Source organism: Sitophilus oryzae, unplaced genomic scaffold (genome assembly GCF_002938485.1).
Source record: "Sitophilus oryzae breed Bouriz unplaced genomic scaffold, Soryzae_2.0 scaffold_810_pilon_pilon, whole genome shotgun sequence".
Lineage (NCBI taxonomy): Eukaryota > Metazoa > Arthropoda > Insecta > Coleoptera > Curculionidae > Sitophilus > Sitophilus oryzae.
Genome location: NW_022147429.1, coordinates 5,432,566 through 5,451,626, shown reverse-complemented (window position 1 = coordinate 5,451,626; position 19,061 = coordinate 5,432,566). Strand labels below are relative to the sequence as shown.

The following is a 19,061-nucleotide window of genomic DNA, read 5'->3' as shown; positions in this document are numbered from 1 at the left end:
TAGATATTTAAAAACCCTATAACTTTTATATTTAACTTTTTGCGGTTATATTTTACCTAATAATCGACCGTTCCCATACATATCAGCGACCCTGTATATAACATATATTATTGTTAACCTACTATAAAGTTATAAATTTGTTTGAAGGCATTTTTTATTATTAGCATAAATTTGTTGAGGAAGAGGCAAAAGCAGCTGTAATAGACATGATAACACACGCTGAAGAAATTGCTGTAATGAATGAACTAAGGAGGATTGCACTGGAAGCTGCAGCTAATGAAGAGTTAGAGAGAGATGAGTATGAAGCTAGAGATGTAATGGGCACTTACAATGGACCACAAACTGGACAAATTCCTTACTGAGGTTGAATAAAATGAAGTAATACACTTTAAATTGTTATTATTTATTAAAATAGCCTTTAAAACAATTTTGTAATAAAAAAATATGTACCATAAGGAAGATGAAATAATGAGTTCATGTATGTCTCAGAATCAGTATTGGATATTCAGGTCACGATTATCCTTTGGCCCATGTTAATCGTTTCTTCTTTAAGTTCTCTTTAGGAGTACCTGCAAAATAACAGAAAAATCAGACAAACAATTATTAGGTAACTCTAAAACCAATACCTGTCTACAGTGGAAGCAGAATATTGGTTGGAAATAAAGTTTGAGCAAACACCATTCAATGTTTCATTGGTTCAATTTCCTCAAGTTGCCAAGCTATAAAACAATTAATATATATTATCATTTAATAAAACATATAACTCCCTATAAACGTTTAAAACAAAGACATAAACCTGAAGCGCTTATAAAAAGTTGAAATTTACAATTTAACCGACACAGCGTAATTTTAGGTTATTAACATTTTAGATTTAAAAAGTATAGTTTTTGTCATATATTTCATGTAAAAATACCGTTATTTAATTTTTGAAATGATGCATGATAGACGACTCTGGATTAATTTTACATCAACATTTCATATTACAGAATAACTCCTATCATCGTAATGCTAGTTTGATATCTGATATACATATGATGAGTAGTATAGAGTATTTCATTTAACAAACTCGCTCTGTTCAGACTCTGTTCTCAAATAGTTACTACTTGTAAAATCAATCAAAGTTGTTTATTTAAATTCTAATATTTTCATAAACAAAATGCAGTGAATGTTTTTGTGCGATGTATCTAATTCAAAAATCATTTTTTATTCAGTTTCAACAGTTGATGTTGGACACAACGGTTTAGACTCAACTTAGCATTACTAAGAGGTAATTTTTACAACTAAATTGTGACCTCGAAAAACGTCGAAATAGCGATAGCAGTAATATTAATCTTAGGGTCTACGTCGTGCATTAGTCCAGGATAATTTTTACACATAATTTGCAGTAGAACTGTTCTATTTACTATAAATTGAAGTAGTTAACCAGCCACACATCAATGAATCGGTCTCCGAATCTAGTTCATTATATTAAGCAAAATTACGGCACTGGTATGTTCAGTTTTCCGGTATAACGGTATTTCTGAAATGTTTTCGTAACGGTATTTTTAGTTACAAAATCGGTATAGGTACTCATACCAGAAACAGAACGGTTCCTATCGGTACCGGAAGACCGATGCAAGAAAAACAGAAAACCGGTATAGAAAGGTACTAGAATAACGGTTCAAAGCGGTAATCCTGTAATCAAGAAAAACGAATCTTAAATTACTGAAATGTACCAATACTTGCGCAAAACTGATTTCATCATTCTCCACCTCTATTGTTAACATATTATTATAATAGGTTCGTATTTCTGTAAAATATTGGTTAGATTTTTTCATGTATTTTCATTTTATTTTTATTGGCAACGGAAATGCCGCTTAATTGTAAAAGTGCATCGCAGATCGCAAGACGTTGTGGTCTAACCGGTATTGCTAACCGATTTGGCACATCCGATATTTCAGTTCTACCGGTCTAATTGTCGGTACCGGTACTGATGTTTTAGGGCATTCCTACCCGATATAAGTGAACAATAGAACTGAACAATGAGTTAAATGGGTTAAATTAAAACGCAATACAAAACATTCAGGTGAAAAGTTGCAAAAAGTACTGCAATAAAGATCTTACACAACTGATCTGAATTTGATCTGCTATATATAAGTGCAAATATTTTTAGGAGTGATATATTTCGATTAGTGATGGGAAAACCCGATTAATTTCAATAATCGAGTACTCGAGTTTCAAGCGATTGCAATAACCGAGTGATCGCTCGAGCGAAATATCACTGGTATTTAAAAATACGGGTTTTCGTCCGTCGCGTGTTGTAAGTACTCGTTAACGCCAAGCGCCAAGCAGTAAGTTGTGTACGCAGGGCACATATTCTTTCGGTGCTGAATGGCAAGTAGTAAGCAGCGATTTAGTTTATTTCAAAGCATTATCGATGTAGGGCATAAAATTTTGTCTCTCAGATACGAAATGGATAAATAATATAATAATATAATATAATATATATATATATATATATATATATATATATACTTTGAATTTTTTTAAAGAGTATGTATATTGTTTTATTAGGAGTAAAAATTATACTTTTTGTGGCAAGGCTGTAGGTTTGACGGAGAAGCGTTAGCGAGTGCGACGTACAGGCGAGGCACAAATATATTATATTATATTATTATATTATTTATCCATTTCGTATCTGAGAGACAAAATTTAAAACGGCATTTTAGTAAGCTACCGTAAACTGCCGTTAAACGGTAGCTTACTAAAATGCCGTTAATAGGTATGACGTCGTTGATGTGACCCACTTGACGACTTTATGAAATATAGGAATGTTATAAGGACTAACCAACGCTATCCACCCCACCAAATAACCAACTAAACCAACGCAACTAACCTCAACACTGATAAAAAAAATATAAAAAACAAATATAAATTAGTAAAAACCAAGCAACCCCGCCAAATAACCAACTAACCAATGAACTAACATCCTCCAAATAACTACGCTAACCAACCGGCCAAATAACTAAACCAATCCAACCAAAAAGAGTAACACCAATGCAATAAGATCACGCTATAAGCAAAAAAATATAAGTCTTGGTCGGCGTGAGATTTGAACCATTTGAACGGACCATCCGCTCACGAAGCGATAGCCTTAGCCACGGAGCCACAGGTGCTCTTGCAAAATGCTTATAACCGGGCATTACTTTCCGCCGACATAAACGACGTCACAATATCTATTAACGGCATTTTAGTAGGCTACCGTTTAACGGCTGTTTAAGTACATCGTAATTTTTTAAACAATTTCAAATGTTCCAAATAGGTAATATAAAATAAAAGACCAAATTTTTTTTTTGGACAATTGGACAATCTTTGCAACTTATTTAAAAATTTCAATTAAATAACTTAATATCTTGATAATATTTATATAGGTAGTATATGAAAATTAGAGGAACAAAAAAACAAATAAAATCCGGTAGTTTTCAAAATGTGGACATTTTTTTCTACAAATTTTCAAAATAAAATAACTAGGTTAAGAAAAAATATATTTCTTTTACGGAGATCTATCTACCAATGGAAATACTTGCCCTTATTTAAGACTTAGAATATAACCCTGTAGAATATAACATATATGGTTCTTTACATTAACGTACGTCAACGTACTTTTGAGAGATTAGTATACAAATTAGTAGTTTCATTTGCTACAACAAATACTTTTTTAAAGGACCTTCGTCGCATAGCTCCTACGCTATGCAACGACCAAACCTAACATAGTTTGTTACAGTGAGGCCTGTCGGTGCTTTAGAAAGGCATTGCGAATCTTAAGAAAATCTTATTCGGTACGTATTTATAGACGTTCTAGTTTTTTTCTTTTTATAGATAAAATAAATTGTCAGTAGATGACTCAGCGGTGAAAAGGGTATATGAGCAGCAGCAACTACTACGCAAACTCTTGAAAATATACAGATATACTTGTTCAGTACTTATATAAGTCGATATCGGTATCCAAACTTCTACACTTAGCTGATGTTATGGATGCTAGTGGGAATTAAACACACAATTTCAGCGAAAGTTGTACTTCTATGTTATCGGTCGAAAGAAGGTATGACTGTAAATGTTCAGTGGTGTGTCATTTTAATTTAATCCAAAAGGAAAATTATGCATTTTTCTGTTCTTCGGCGATTTAGTATAGGTTATATTATAATCTGTACATTGATGTGTGGTTGTGCGGCTGGATAACAAGAAATTGGTAAATATATACTTAGGTAGCTGCTTCAAAATTCATACTATGCCTTTATTTTAATGAGTTTTTTTTAAACAATGCTTAGAGATTGGCGCGTTAATGAAAAAAAGCTAGACATTTAGCCAGAACGTGACATATTATGTGATATTACCGATCCTGCGCTAACTCAAATCTATTAAACAAACTTAGTTAAACGAAGACATACCTTTGTTGCGTTTTAAGTCGTGTTGACGAATGCTGGCGTGAATGCGTACGGTATAGGCAAACAAGGATGCGCGCATATAGTACTGAAATCTTGATTAATTGCTTGGTCTAGTGCGTTTTCGCTCTGTGGATAAATCTTCGTCGTAGGCGCAGCTCTTGCTTTCCGCTCCGCATTTTATTAAATCCTTTTTTCCGCATAATACCTAGTTGCGCAATGGAGCGTATTCGACTTTTTATTGAGCATCTCCGTTGTTTGCCTCGCATTATGTTGTTAAAATCGGGCGTGATCTTTGGCGTTGGGACCTATTGCTATTTTTGCGTGCATATTCCAAATAAAAAGACTTGTCCTCTAATAGCTAGAATGTAAATTCATAGTGTGTGGTTCTCCACACGAATGGTATGAAGAGCACACGATTATTCTTCTGCAATACTACAGTAAACATTACAAAGTTTACTAATCAATGGACTTTATCTTTAAAGTCACTGAGACTTATTTTTGGTCTATTTGTTTTCATTCATCAAAAAAGTACTGCAAATTTTGTAAATGAATTCACCATTATGCGTTAGTATGGTCAGTTATGAAAGGAAATAGAATCAGTGTTGGAATTTAGTCCTGCTAACCAAGAATGAACAAAAGGAAATGTAAAAGATACAGGATCGGCAAGAGAAGATCTTGAGTCGAAATTTACATGTCTGGGAGTGAATCTCCAAGGTACTGTGTAAGTTGGAGAGAAAAATACGACGATATTTATTACATAATCAAATAACGCGACGCTTTTGTACATGCCAGTATATTTCAATGTACTGGAAAAATTAACTGAATTTTTCTTACACATGGAAATCGAGACCCAAAGCCGATCACTGTGAAATGCCTAACTTAACACAGCGCTGGTAAGACGATCGAATCGGTGTTCTTTTGGGAAGGAACTTTATAATTTCTAGGATTTTAAATATTCCAGTCTTAAGGATCTTTTTTTTTAAATTACCAGTTGAATCCCTAAAAAAACAGGTATAAACAAAAAACGCTAACAAAAATTGCAGTGTGTATTTTTCCATACTTTCGTAATTTACCGTACTTTTTTGATTAATTGCCAATTAATATTGAATATGAAGATAGATTTGAAGTATCATGTTAGAATATGAGGTCGAAAAGATTTTGTATTAAAGAATGATATAAACTAAAACTTTTAAATGTACAGGGTGGACCATTTTGGTTGTTTCTATAGGGTATCTAGGAAACCGTAAGAAATATTCAAATGTTGATACTGCAGTGTCGGGTTCTTTTTTTGAAAAAAATCACAATGGCGCAAACGGATCGTGGCTATCTTGATCGGTTTCGAAGCTACAGGGGGATTCTCAAATTTTGTACTTTTTGAAGGTACTTTCTAAAGGCACTTTTCTATCAGTGGCGTAGTCAGAATTTTTTCCAAAAAAAAATATTTTTTTAGATATTAACTATACTTCTGTTTTTTTAAATAGAACCTCCTGTATATTTTTAAATTTCCTGATTCAGCTTGGCATGGGTTTCTCGAAAATATATAACACTCTATATTTATTTTCACTATTAACCTCAGCATTTCAAATTTTTCTTAAAATATACAGTTAGTAGTAGGCCGCGCCGAGTAACAAAGTAAACGGTTGTCATGATGATCGGGACATACCTTTGATGGATGCGTGACATTTCATTTCAACAGATTGAACTGTGTGTATTTTAAATAATAAAAAAATGAGTAAATTTGAAAATTTTGAGAAATATAATATGTTAGAATGTTATATTAAGTCTAACAAACATAAGCAAATGGCAGCTGATTTATATTTTGAGCGCGAGCAACCAAACCCAGCCATTTTTAAAAGGTCAGAAAATAGTTTAATCCTAGCCACCTAAGTTACCCGATATCACTTCTTTCTCTGGAATTTCCCAAGAAAAAGGAAAAAAAATATAAAAATATATGGATGTTACAAGATAGTTTTGTTATGGCTTTTCAAAGTGTAACCAACATACACATTCGAAATGCAGTTAGCGGCGGCGTGCAGAGGCGGTGCCAATTCCGTCTAGATAATAATGGGCAGCAGTTTGAACATTTAATGCAGTCTTAGTGTTTTATTTTTTATATTAACTGAGAAGCCTGATTGAAGTAACCTGTTGAGTTTGTATTAAAATATGTTCTTTTGTTTCTGTCACACTTATTTTTTATTTGCTTCGTATTGTTCGGATTTATTTAATTGCTAATACATGGATTAATTTGAAAGTAGATATTCGCTTGTTTCCTTTAATACTCGGCATGACCTACCAAGAGGAAAGTCGATATCTTTAAATAAATTGGAATTTTAAAGTTAATAGTAAAAATAAATATATGTTATATATTTTCGAGAAGGCCATGCCAAACTGAATCAGTAAATTTAAAAATATACAGGGGTTTGTATTTAAAAAAACAAAAGTATAGTTAATATCTAAAAAAAATTTTTTTCGAAAAAAGTCTGACTACGCCACTGCATTCTACTCAGAAAAGTGCCTTTAGATTGTTTAATTCATTTTTGCGTATTTGTTGAAATAAACAAACTACCGAACATCTTCAAAAAGTACAAAATTTGAGAATCCCCTTTTAGCTTCGAAACCGATCAAGATAACCACGATCCGTTTGCGCCATTGTGATTTTTCCAAAAAAATTGGTCAAGTGCGAGTCGGACTCGCGCACGAAGAGTTCCGTATCATTCATTATCTATACAACATTAGACACTATTATTATAAACTTTTTTTTCGATTTAGCTAAAATTTTGAATGCGCGTATAAGTAATTTAAAAAAAAATGAAGAAACAAATTACCAAAAATTGTATTATTCAATAATAAATATATAAAAAGTAAAAATCAATATGTAAAAATATGTAAAAAAAAAACATTAAAAAAAGTCGCCTTGACTAGGATTCGAACCTGCATTACTACGGCTCCAACGTCGCGTCGTAGCATCCTAACGCCTTAACCCATGCGGCCACTGAGGACTTGAAAGATTCTATGTAAAATTCTTACTTAAAGGATAATGTTTAGTGAAAGTACTTTTTTATTTATGAACATTTATTGAATTCTGTTTTTAGTATTTGTTCTTATAGCGGCAACATAGATACATCATCTGTAAAAATTTGAACTGTCTAGCTATAACGGTTCATATGATCGAGCTTTGTGACAGACGGACGGACGGACAGCGAAGTCTTAGTAATTGGGTTCCCGTTTTTACCCTTTGGGTTCGGAACCCTAAAAAGAACCCGAGACTGCTGTATCAAAATATTTCTCACGGTTTCCTAGATACCCTATAGAAACAACCAAAATGGTCCACCCTGTACACCAAGCACACATCACATAGGAATGTATGTTTACTTTGTAACCATTGAATTTGAGCCCAAATTAACATAAATCATATAAAAACATAAATCCACTAATTATTACGTCTTTGGAAATAAAATACAATTATTACATATCAATAGACCGGTAAATGAAATTGATATACACTATTTAGAGAAATCTAGGAATGCATTATCTCTTGTGCATATATGGTATCTTTCAGATAATGTCATATTTATCACTTAATTTTAGAAAATATTTCAAGTTAACACTACATTTTTGATTCTATAACTTAACCATTTATTATCAATAAAAAAAATAATAAATATTTAAAAACTATTTGGGATTTTCCGCTAGTACAGTAAATATGATTGAGACTATTAAAAATACCTGTTACTCTATTAAAAATGTTAATTTCTCTAGGAAGACATTTATAACTTAGGTGTGATCTCATAAAATTTAACTAAAATACCTTAGATTATCGATATTATAACAATAACGATGGTAATCTTACTTGAAATAGTTGGATGTGGTAAGCATTCATAGAATAACATGACCATGTAATTAAGATCAATTGCAACATAAAAAGGAATAAATGCATATCCAATTATTTTATTAAAATCTGGACAGTTCTTTTAAAAACACGCATGCACGTTTATTCATCAAAATATATTTGACATTTATAGCTCACAAAAAATACTGGAAATGTGTATGAAATAAAACGCCTTAACTAATCTTAGTTATTTCAATGTTGGGTATTGGTAATTATAAGGATTGTATCTGTATGAATTCGTTTATTTAAAAAAAAACACGTTACGATTATATTATAAACTTCTTGAAGAAATAGTTATTTTGTTAGAAGATAATGACCTGATATAAAAGTTTATACATAAATGCGACGTTTAGCATGAAAAGAGTAATTGTATTCAACATATACATTCATTTTAAACCACAAAATATGAACACTACCAAAAATTAAAATCTTAATTACTATGTAAAACGCTGTCGTGGGGGAGTTTGACTGAATTGAAGACAGTAACGGTTATCGCTTGTTCTATTGTCCGCTTACGATATAGAGCATATATTGTAAGGCGCACGCATGTATGTCAATTCATGTTATCCCTTTGAGAAAAGTACGTTTAATCTAGAAACGTCTTCCGGCTGCACCGCCACGGGGCCCACCTGGGCCACCGCTTCCGCCGCTTGGGTAGCTACAATAAAATCATATAAATGAATATGTGTCCACGCAAATAAACCTATATACAATTCAAATACTCTGTTTTTATTCGTTGATTATTTGAGATGAAAAAACGTTTAGAATAAAACCTTAAAAACATTAACAAATGATCTAGTAATAATAATGGGCAGATACCTATGAAGATTAATTACTCTCTGTTGCTGTCATTAACTAAAATATTAGTTCTTAGACTATCACAATAACATAAGTTATTTTAATATTGTTCAACTGTAATAAAGACACAATATGAAACTAGAATTGGTTTAGTTTTAATATGACTTATGTAAAACAATTACTGTTAGACGCTAATAGGCTTGTTTCACAATTTAATAATTTTATTAATTATTAATTTTATTGCCACATCTAGGGACTCAAAAACATCTACAAATATCTACGAGAGAAAGAAGTGTGGCCAAACTCTACGTCACACCACACATTGTTTACTAGCAACTGCGCTTGATTCAACGGTTCGGTGGTGCAACTTTGTTCATGTTTCAAAGCGATAGCAAAGTAAGTTGTAGGTTGATGCACTATGTTCAGTAGTAACATCGATTCGTAGCGATATTCTGATTTCTCGCTTTGTGGCGAGGCGACAGTCTAGACACGTGTGCAAGAGTGTGATAGTGATACCATATTTCGCAGCATTTGAGCGACAATAAAACTATATTGCTCAAATATCTAGCTCATCGATACTATGTTCATTGCAAAACTGCAATGAACATAGTATCGATGTGGCTTCGACATCGCTTCTAAACGATCGGTTGCCAACTTGAAGAAAGTTGCACCCCCGATTCGTTTACGACTACATTATTTATATAGTACAGGGTTTTTTTTACCTTAATATGAATGCAAAAAATAGAAGTCAATAATTGTATACAATGAGGTTAGATTGTTTAAAGGGCGAGTGGTATCCTGGTATCGCATTAGGTGTTTTTAAATCTTTACACTTTGCCTTGGATTTTTCTTGATTTTCATTTAATAGCCTCGTTTAGGCCGTTTTTTTTTCGATCATACGGTATTTGAACAATAGAAAATAGAATAGAAATTAAAAAGTTTACTTATATTTCGTAGCTCTATCCCTTTAATTTTAAACTAATATTATATAATGTATTAATATTTTCATAATCATGAAAATACTAAGTTCTGGGAGATCATCAGTTTTATGAAACCTTTCGCCTACTGAATGCAATTTATGAAAATGAATCAAAAAATTTGCCCATATAATGATAAAACACCAAATCACGTAAATTCAGGTTTGTTCCCATTGCGAGATGATTAGCGGCAAGTCAAGATGTGTGGAACAACGTCACGTATGGGCACGGCTGCGCCTCAGCGTTCATACAAAATTAAGCTCTCATATCTCGAAAACGCCAAAAGATTTCGTTTTGAAGTTTAATGGTGCAATTATTATAAGTGATACCCAAAAACGTTAAAAAACCAATCATGGAACAAGCCTATAAAACAGAAATTGGTACCTGAAACTTGAATTTGCGCCACCCCTCTGTAATGGTTGGTTCATACTTCAAGTATTAAGCCGGAGTCTCATGCATCCGAAATCCGATGACACGACGATCCGACGGTGCTCCTATTGGTCGAAATATTTTGACACCAATTTTTATCCGATATTTTTAACTAATCGTCCGACGTCGTATAAAGTTAAATTTTGTTTAACTTTTGTACGATATCGTGTGCTTTTTAACCTCACCTTTTTTTGAAAACATTGGTTTTTAAAAACAAGTTTAGTTGGAAGTGGGCAATTTCGGGATATTTGGCGAGGAAGTTATTTTTATAAGTGTTTCTCCAGTAATACATGACATGAATCTCTATTCAATGCAGCAGAAAAACCAACTCAACAATGTCGTACTATTATCTCTATTACTTCTAGTAAGAAAAAAAAAGGAAAAACAAAGTTCGTAGAAGATTTTGGGTTTGTCCAATTTTAAAGAACTACCTAGGATTCCTCTAAGAACTCACTTTCTACTTCCTCAGTTTGGCTGATTCATCCATCATGATTTCCATATATTTATATTACCCACATCACAGGTAAATTAGCTAGCTAACTATTTATCTTAAATACAAATTGAAAATGTAAATTATTATGTTTTGAATAACCAAAAACTGACTGATGTTGATACTGTTGACTGTTGATAGGAATGACAGGTCTTAATAATGTCGAAACTGTCAAATTTCGGAACGAACTTTCAGACGTATGTGACAGGCTTTTTTTATTTCACAAGGTAATTTCAAATTTCGAATGTACCATCGGATACGGATGCTTGAGACTCCGGCTTTAATCCTAACTTTACTCTTTAACATCCTAATAATTAATTAGCTTACTTCGGGTTTTTCTTTTTACTGATTCTAAACTATCCTAAAGTGATACGCATGCGCAGAGGAAAATATGCGGCAATTGGGCATGGATTGTAGAGTTCTAGGATGGCTCAGAATCGATAATAAAAAACTGAAGTAAGCCATTAAGACCTTATAGAAATGCCGTTCATACTTCTCATATTATTGTGAGTAACTTACTGTTGTGAGTTAACCTAATTTTACAAATATTTTTAGAAATTAGAAAACAAGAGAGACAAATTCACTCGTTTGTAAACAAATATTAATCATTTCTAGACTAAAAAATAGATAATTATGAACATTTATAAGCCGTCACATTCAACGTCAAATATTTTTTTGAAAATTCTTAAAACCCCGAGTTTTGAGCATGCGCAACTCAATTTTAAATTACAATTAGTCCAAAGAATATAAAATATCCCATATTTTTTTAACACTCGTTAGGACGAAGGTTAATGTCAAGATCATTGCATTGGATTAGGACTAGTGTTGTGTTATGGTTAAGAATGAAAGCATGAACCAACCATAAAAATAAAATTGGATAAATACCATTGTTTAACACATCTCAAATAACAAAGAATATAGAAAAATTGCAAAATAGGCCTATTAAGACTCCATTCCCACTGAGGGATTTACTCTTGAAGCGGCGTCGACGCATGGGTCTGTACATTTTAATTCGAGCGTACACACCGAGCGGCGTTCACTCGACGCACGATTTTACTGACAGCATAAAGCACCGTGGCGCCGAATCGGTCTATTACCCCATGTATTTAAATGGTGCTGTTCACACTCTAGTGATCTACCGTTCAGAACAAGCGGGGCACGGCCTCTTAGAAAGCTTGACCTTTATGAAGAACAGAATATGGTCGAATGAGTGTGCGTGTCGAGCCGGTAAGACGACTTTAAAATGTTGAGGCGAGGCCGTTTCTAGTGTGAACAAAATGATAGACCGCTGCATCGACGCCGCGTCGACTGTAAGTCAATCAGCGCGAACGGGGTTTAAGACATTTTGAAGAATATGTTTATGTTATAGTTGGGCGGTTGAAACCTCTTTGGTTTTACAGCAGCAAAATAAAACACTAATTCACATTTGGTGTATTCAACGTGAATACAACAAAACCCTTTAATTTTAACAACGAACGCGCGCTAATGATTGAAACCATAAAAAGTTTTAATCATCTGCTGATGATGTTAACATGGATAGCGAAACGTGCGTCCAGTGTTAAAAGTAAAGTGTTTTGGTGTATAGTGGTGAATTAATAGTTTTATTTTAATGTTTGTGTTATACCTTCACCTCCATAACAAGAAAGTATATATATTCTCAATAGAACAAAAAAAAATTGTAATGTTGGATATTATAAAAAAATTCTATCAAATACTTACCCTCTCTGAGATGGAAGAGGAGGGTAGCCTGCATCATATCCACCTCTACCTCCAGCTGGAGCACCTCCATAGCTGCCGCCATTGTCATAATTGTTAGGTCCACCAGCACCATAGCTACCACCTGCTCCACCAGCTCCATAAGCACTTCTATATAATTCATTGATTTATGTATTTTTATTAACATCCTCTATGTTACACGTTTATAATGAATTTTTTAACATGGTTATGAACTCATCTATATCTCTAACATAGAAATAAATGATCTCTACCTGTCTCCATAACCTCCTGCAGAAGCACCGCCGGCGCCATAACCACCTCCATAATTTCCTCCTTGAGCACCACCATTATATCCACCAGCGCTTGCGCCATATCCTCCAGTTGCACCATATCCATTTGCACCACCACCTCCATATCGTGAGGCATCATACCCTCCACCACTGAAATATATGCCAAATTAGTTGATTCAAATAATATATATCTATTTATACTTATACATTGGTTTAGGACCAGTATCTCTTCGACTGTATATATCAGGCCCTCCAGATGGTGGACCTCTAGGTGGAGGAGCAGCTCTATAAAAGGAAAATAGTATTTTTCATATACATATATGTATATATATATATATATATATATATATATATATATATATATATATATAAATCCGCGAGATTCCCCGGCGGCTCTCAAAATGTCGCAATTTTTTTTTTAAACTTTCAAAGTTAAATAACTCGGTTATTTTCAATCTATTTTAAAAATGGTAAAGAGAAAATATGTTTCTTTTGGCCAGATCTACCACCCCTTAAAATATCTGCACTCATTTCTGGGACACCCTGTATATACATATAAAATGACTCGTACTATGTAATCCGGATTGCATGATTCAATAATACAATACAATATACCTAGTATACCAATTTGGTCATTTTAGAAGTGTGGTCTGGGTTTTAACGTGTAAGACAGAGAATAATATAAATGACTGGTTGACAGACAGAGACAAAATCGCAACTTTCATATATACTACTGAAATGAACATAATATATCTAAGCTAAATATAATCTATTACATCTGTAGCAAAATGAGTAACTAATTGTGAAAAATAAGGTTCCAACCCTAGATGCAACATTTTCCATAAACACCTTTTTTCCACAATCATTGCGCTGTTTAAATTTTTGATGCAATACCGCATACAAGAAATGTATCAACTCAACTTTTATCTCTTTTTAATACATTTTCCATTAAGCTGTCTACACCACTGTCTTACATGTTAAAATCCAGACCACACTTCTAAAATGACCAAATCGGTATACCTATGTGTATACATTGAGGCATCAAATGGCAAAACCCCTCTTATCCCACAAACGTTTTTTCGAGATAATAAGCAAAAGATGATTTAGCAAATGTTTGAAGCGCTATTTTACAAAAAAAAAACGTATCCATTAAGTGGAATCATTGTTTTGAATCTGGTTTTTCTAGAAATAAAAATTAATATTAATTTTTAAACAAAAAATAAATAGTTATTTATGGCACTTATGGGAAATGTTTAGCTTGTTGTGTTAATTTTCTCAAGTGACTTATATGTTATAACACGCGAGTGCCAAACAAAATTTTATCCAACAGCAGAATTGTTTCATGTCCAATCTCTAAAGAATAATTGATTTAAAAGGATCTACCAGTTCTAGATTCATAGTTGCGAATTAATAAATTATCAGGGTGCGTTTATGTTACCAAAGTTTACAGAATAAAATATAAGTTCCGTCACTTGTGCTGGCGGCAGGTATCAAAAGCCGCTTCACGCACGTGTTTCCCAGTGTATTACTGGTGTGTGGACTTTGGACCCAGCATACACGGCGGATCACGTTCGGCGTATTACTCTGATCTTTGAATAAGAAGACTAAGGAAGGAGCATATCAAAAATCTTAGGTACACCGCGATGGGCCTCAAATATGGCCGATTTAAATTCCGGTTTATCAGTGTTGTTCTAATTTTATTTAAAAAATGTAAAACTATGATGTAGGGTAGACGTGGGGCAGACTCAATAATTTGTTGTTTTATTTTACGTTGTGAATAAATGTTGGTAGTTATTAAAATTGTTATAAAGATATATAATTCTAATAAAAATAGATAAGTTATAATAAGTATTTATTACCACAAACATCCGATACGCTACTGAAGCAGGTAAGTCAAATTAACGTATCTAAATTTTTTGACATCTAATCTTTGACAAGTAATAAATAAAAGCTAAAATGCAAGAAAAATATATAATTTAGTTAATTTAACTGAATTTCATAAATGATTGGTTTACTAGACGTATGTATATTATATAGTCACTTACTAGCGAAAAGTTGTTCCATTATTTCACTCAATTTTTGCCGAAATCTACCGCACGCTACACAACCAACTATTGTAGAGTCTTTTTCGATAAATCGCGATAGTGTCACTGTTAATTTAAGTGCTGCTACAATTTCCATCTAGATTTACTACCTTTATACAACTATCAGTAGTAGAATAAATAATAAATGACATAAAATAAGAAAAAAAGTCTCCGTAAAGACTGACAAATCCACAAAATTTCAAATCAAATTCAAATGTGTCAAATGAATCGTCAAACAGAACTGTCAAGGATCCCCACCCTAGAGTGCTTTTATGGCGCTTTTTCCGCCCACCATGCATGAATACATGGATAGCATTATGCTCCTTCCTTAGTCTTCTTATTCAAAGACTCTGATTTTGGCGTTATTACAGAGTGGTCTCGCATGCATATGGAATTATTTTTCAAGTGATTATTTAATTTTCATTGCAAAATGTTACTGATCACATTAGCCTTAGTTAATTATTTATTAGTTTATTCTAAAAAAAAACATAATTATTTTTATTATTTCTTAAAAATAATATTGAGTTTTTCGCCACTGGAAAAAAAATTATTTAAAATATCTAATTAGAATTATTCAAGAACACTTTATTTTTTTACACGAAAAATCATATACTGGGTGTGTCTCAAAAGTGGCTTATCCCTATAACTTTTTTATTTTTTTAGATAAAAAAACGAGATTTGGTGTGTTAGTATATGACCTAAATTAGGATTGATTAACGTTTTCAATTTTTTCTGGTCACTTCCGGTTTCACCGAAAATGACTACAACTTTTGATTTTTAAACGGCAACCTCGGCATTTTTCTACTTTATTCGATAAAAAATGACACTCTGAATAGAATGACATATCATATGTCAACTTTTGGCATTCTAGCTTAAAAAAAATCTTTTAAAATTTCAATATTGAGTGTCACAGCTCTTTTAAAAACAAAACTTTAATCAAGGAGCCCTGGGAAAAATAGATTTGATCGTCTAATGTTTTCCATGTCTTGTCTTGGCCGGTTAAAAGATGCCCAAATGGTATTTTTAACCATATCTTAATTTTTTTCAAATGGAGAGAGGGTGGCTCATTAGTATATTTAGAAAAAGTATTTTTTTACGAATAATTTCATGCCACACACTTGGTATTTCGAGTCAAATTGTCGTTATAAACCGCGTGTTACACTTTCAAATAAATCATATGTGAAACTGTTAAAAGCTGATATATGATATGTCTTTCTACTCAGAGTATCATTTTCTATCGAATAACGTAAAAAAAATACCGAGGATACCATTTAAACATCAAAAGTTGTTGACATTTAATAGTTTCAGCTTTGAATTTTATAGTGTACGTAATTCGTGTTGGAAAACCATATTACGCACTCATGGAATACTGCACTCGTGCGTAATATTATTTTTTCCAAAACACTCATTACGTAATAATCTTTTACGTTATTTACTGTTGATATTGTGTAGCTTTATTTTATGTGTTTGTTTTTAAAATTTATTTTATTTTTGTTATATCTTTTTTATCTTGCCATGTCTAAATATTTATATGTAATACACCAATAAACTGATTTTGAAATACTCCACGTTTCCCTGCACCTTGTCGCACCTTGCGATCGGTAAAAATGCGGTTTCTATTTACCCCGGCTTCCACTCCTGTTTTCATCGAAATCCGGCGTATTGGACGAGGCGGCTTCTGGCTTTTGATACGCGATTTTCAAAGTGCCGATGCTAAGTGACCGAACTTATATTTTATTTTGTAAACTTTGATGTTACTGTGCAATATAACAGATGTGCTTTTTGTTTTTTTGTAAATAATAAATAGCAGACATTAAAACGTCATTTAGATAACCGCGATTTTTTAACGATAAAATAGTGAATTATCAACCAGCAAGTCAGATTTTAAAGAAAAATTATTCAGGAAGATCTTCCACAAGAAATTATTAACCAGGCAGAGGCGGCTACAGCACAAATACTGCCAGAAAACTCAATTGACATATATGATAGAGAACTCAAGGCGTTGTTGTAACACACTAGTTTATTATAACTTCAAAAACTTATTATTTATTTTATATGCATGTATACATGTGAGTAATGTCTGTATAAGTAGTGGCTGTTAAATAAAATAAATAATTTGGATAGGGCAGGTTTTGTTGCAATATGATGCACATTGCGGATTTTAAAACAATACGATCAAGAAAAAACAGCATCAGGGATGGCTATAAAATGAAGAATGCTGTTATATGTATATGTAAATTTATATGGGAAATGTCATCGATCGCCATTTCCAAGCCAACTAGACGCCGCTTTTTTTTCGATCATACGGTATTTGTATGTATCCTAACTTGATTTATTAAATATACTATTTTACTAAAATTAAGTAAGGATTTAAGAAAACGTCAGTAGTAATATTATACTTGTGTAAAAAAAACTTATGGAAAAATGCAGGATTAGTATCAATAATGACAAACAAAAGCAAATATGTGGATGAGACGGATTTTGCCGCAGTAATGTAATTTGTAGTGAATTTTATATAGAAATAGGAGACTTTTACTGCAGTTTGGGATTATGTTTATGTAGATTTCAGGGTTCACTATTAATATATGTCATTAGGCCATTTTTTTTTAAAATGAAAAAGGTGGGTTTTGCAACTTGATGCCTCATAAGTAGAGTGTAGGTTTTATAAGTGTTTATTATTTCTTATTCCTATAATTTATGCATTTATTTTGAAAATAAAGTTTATTTACTTAAACTGTTTTTTTATAATGTACCTATACAAAAATGCAAGATACAATAATCCAGATTTTTTAATAATGCGGATTAACCCTGGCTTTAATTGAGCTTAATTATTGAGTCTCCACTGTATTAAGGTTTCGCCCTGGTTTTTATGATGAAAAGTAAAAAAACTAAAAGACCAAAAGCATCAGTTAATCATAAAATTACCTGTGATCTTCATAATTTCCTCTAGGTCCATCTCCATAACCTCCTCTCTCATCAAATCTTCCTCCTCCTGGACCACCACCGTAACCACTGTCAAATCCTCTGTCTCCTGAATAAGGTCCACCTGCACCTCCTCTTCTATCTTCAAAACCTCCAGGTGGGCCCCTACGTCCAGGAGGTCCTCCAAAACCACCACCTCCTCGGCTCCCAAATCGATCTAAACAATTATAATTTAGTAAGTTTTTAACATTACTTAAGACAAAACCAAACACCCAATCTGCTTATTATGAACATATTTACTTGCACAATTATTATTTTAGTAAACCTTACCTCCACCTCCACGTCCACCTCCAAATCCGCCACCCCTTGGTGGGCCACGAAAATCTCTTCCGCCTCCTCTAGGATAAGGGCCACCCCTGTCTCTACCACCACGCATAGGGCCACCGCCGCCACCGCCACGGCGGGATTTTACTCTGCCTTTTTCAACTGAAATTCTACCTCCCATAAATTCACTGCCATTGAGTTCAGCGATAGCTTTGGTTGCCAAATCTCTGTCTTCCAGATGTAAAAATCCGCATCTGTTAGAAATGTCGCATTCGGCAATCGCCCCGTAGGGCTCAAAAAGCTTTCTTAGGTCATCGGGGGTGACGCCGGCAGGCAGACTTCCAACAAAAACCTTTGTTGTGTTTTCCGATCTACCCCGTGCTTGCTAAGATGATAAAAAAAATAAATATTTGTAAACAATGTACAAATGTTTAATAAACGTCCTTACCATGTTGAAAAGAGAAAGTTAAATCTTGAATTTACTAGAAACGCACTTCCAAGCAAAGCAAGCCGAAAATGGAAAAATGGCGGAACTCCGACCAGCCGACCAGCGACGTTGACAGTATTGACACAACAAGGACAACAAAAGAACTAATAGGTGCCATATATATCTAGGGACTTTAGGGTGCCAGTTCCACCGGTGCCAACTTCAATGTCGCCAACATGCCCACGGTTCATATCTTATTGCACAACGGTTCATATATAAATAATATACGTA

General features: G+C 33.2%; 2 protein-coding genes across 5 annotated transcripts in view; one reads left to right on the top strand and one right to left on the bottom strand.

Annotated features, from left to right (window-relative positions):
* LOC115889024 (uveal autoantigen with coiled-coil domains and ankyrin repeats-like) overlaps positions 1-423 on the top strand; it is a 10,930-nt gene extending 10,507 nt beyond the window's left edge. For both annotated transcript variants that reach the window (XM_030908928.1, XM_030908929.1), the window contains exon 6: positions 165-423. In XM_030908928.1, coding sequence (XP_030764788.1) covers positions 165-362 — 198 coding nt within the window. In that variant the 3' untranslated portion in view covers positions 363-423. The remainder of the gene's footprint in view (positions 1-164) is intronic.
* Positions 388-18,937, bottom strand: LOC115889025 (keratin, type I cytoskeletal 9-like). Of its 3 annotated transcripts, XR_004051361.1 has the most exons (8): positions 18,792-18,937; positions 18,350-18,728; positions 18,023-18,236; positions 13,221-13,298; positions 12,996-13,163; positions 12,727-12,873; positions 627-719; positions 388-569 (listed from the first exon to the last, which is right to left on the bottom strand). XR_004051361.1 is itself a non-coding variant. In XM_030908932.1 (7 exons), exons 1-7 carry the CDS (start codon positions 18,792-18,794, stop codon positions 560-562), a joined length of 999 nt encoding a protein of 332 aa, XP_030764792.1. In that variant the 5' UTR covers positions 18,795-18,937; the 3' UTR covers positions 388-559. The 3 variants fall into 3 exon arrangements, 2 of the variants coding, with proteins under 2 accessions (XP_030764792.1, XP_030764791.1); XM_030908932.1 differs by lacking the exon at positions 627-719; XM_030908931.1 differs by lacking the exons at positions 388-569; positions 627-719 and adding an exon at positions 8,540-8,971.
* Between the last annotated feature and the right edge of the window lie 124 nt (positions 18,938-19,061).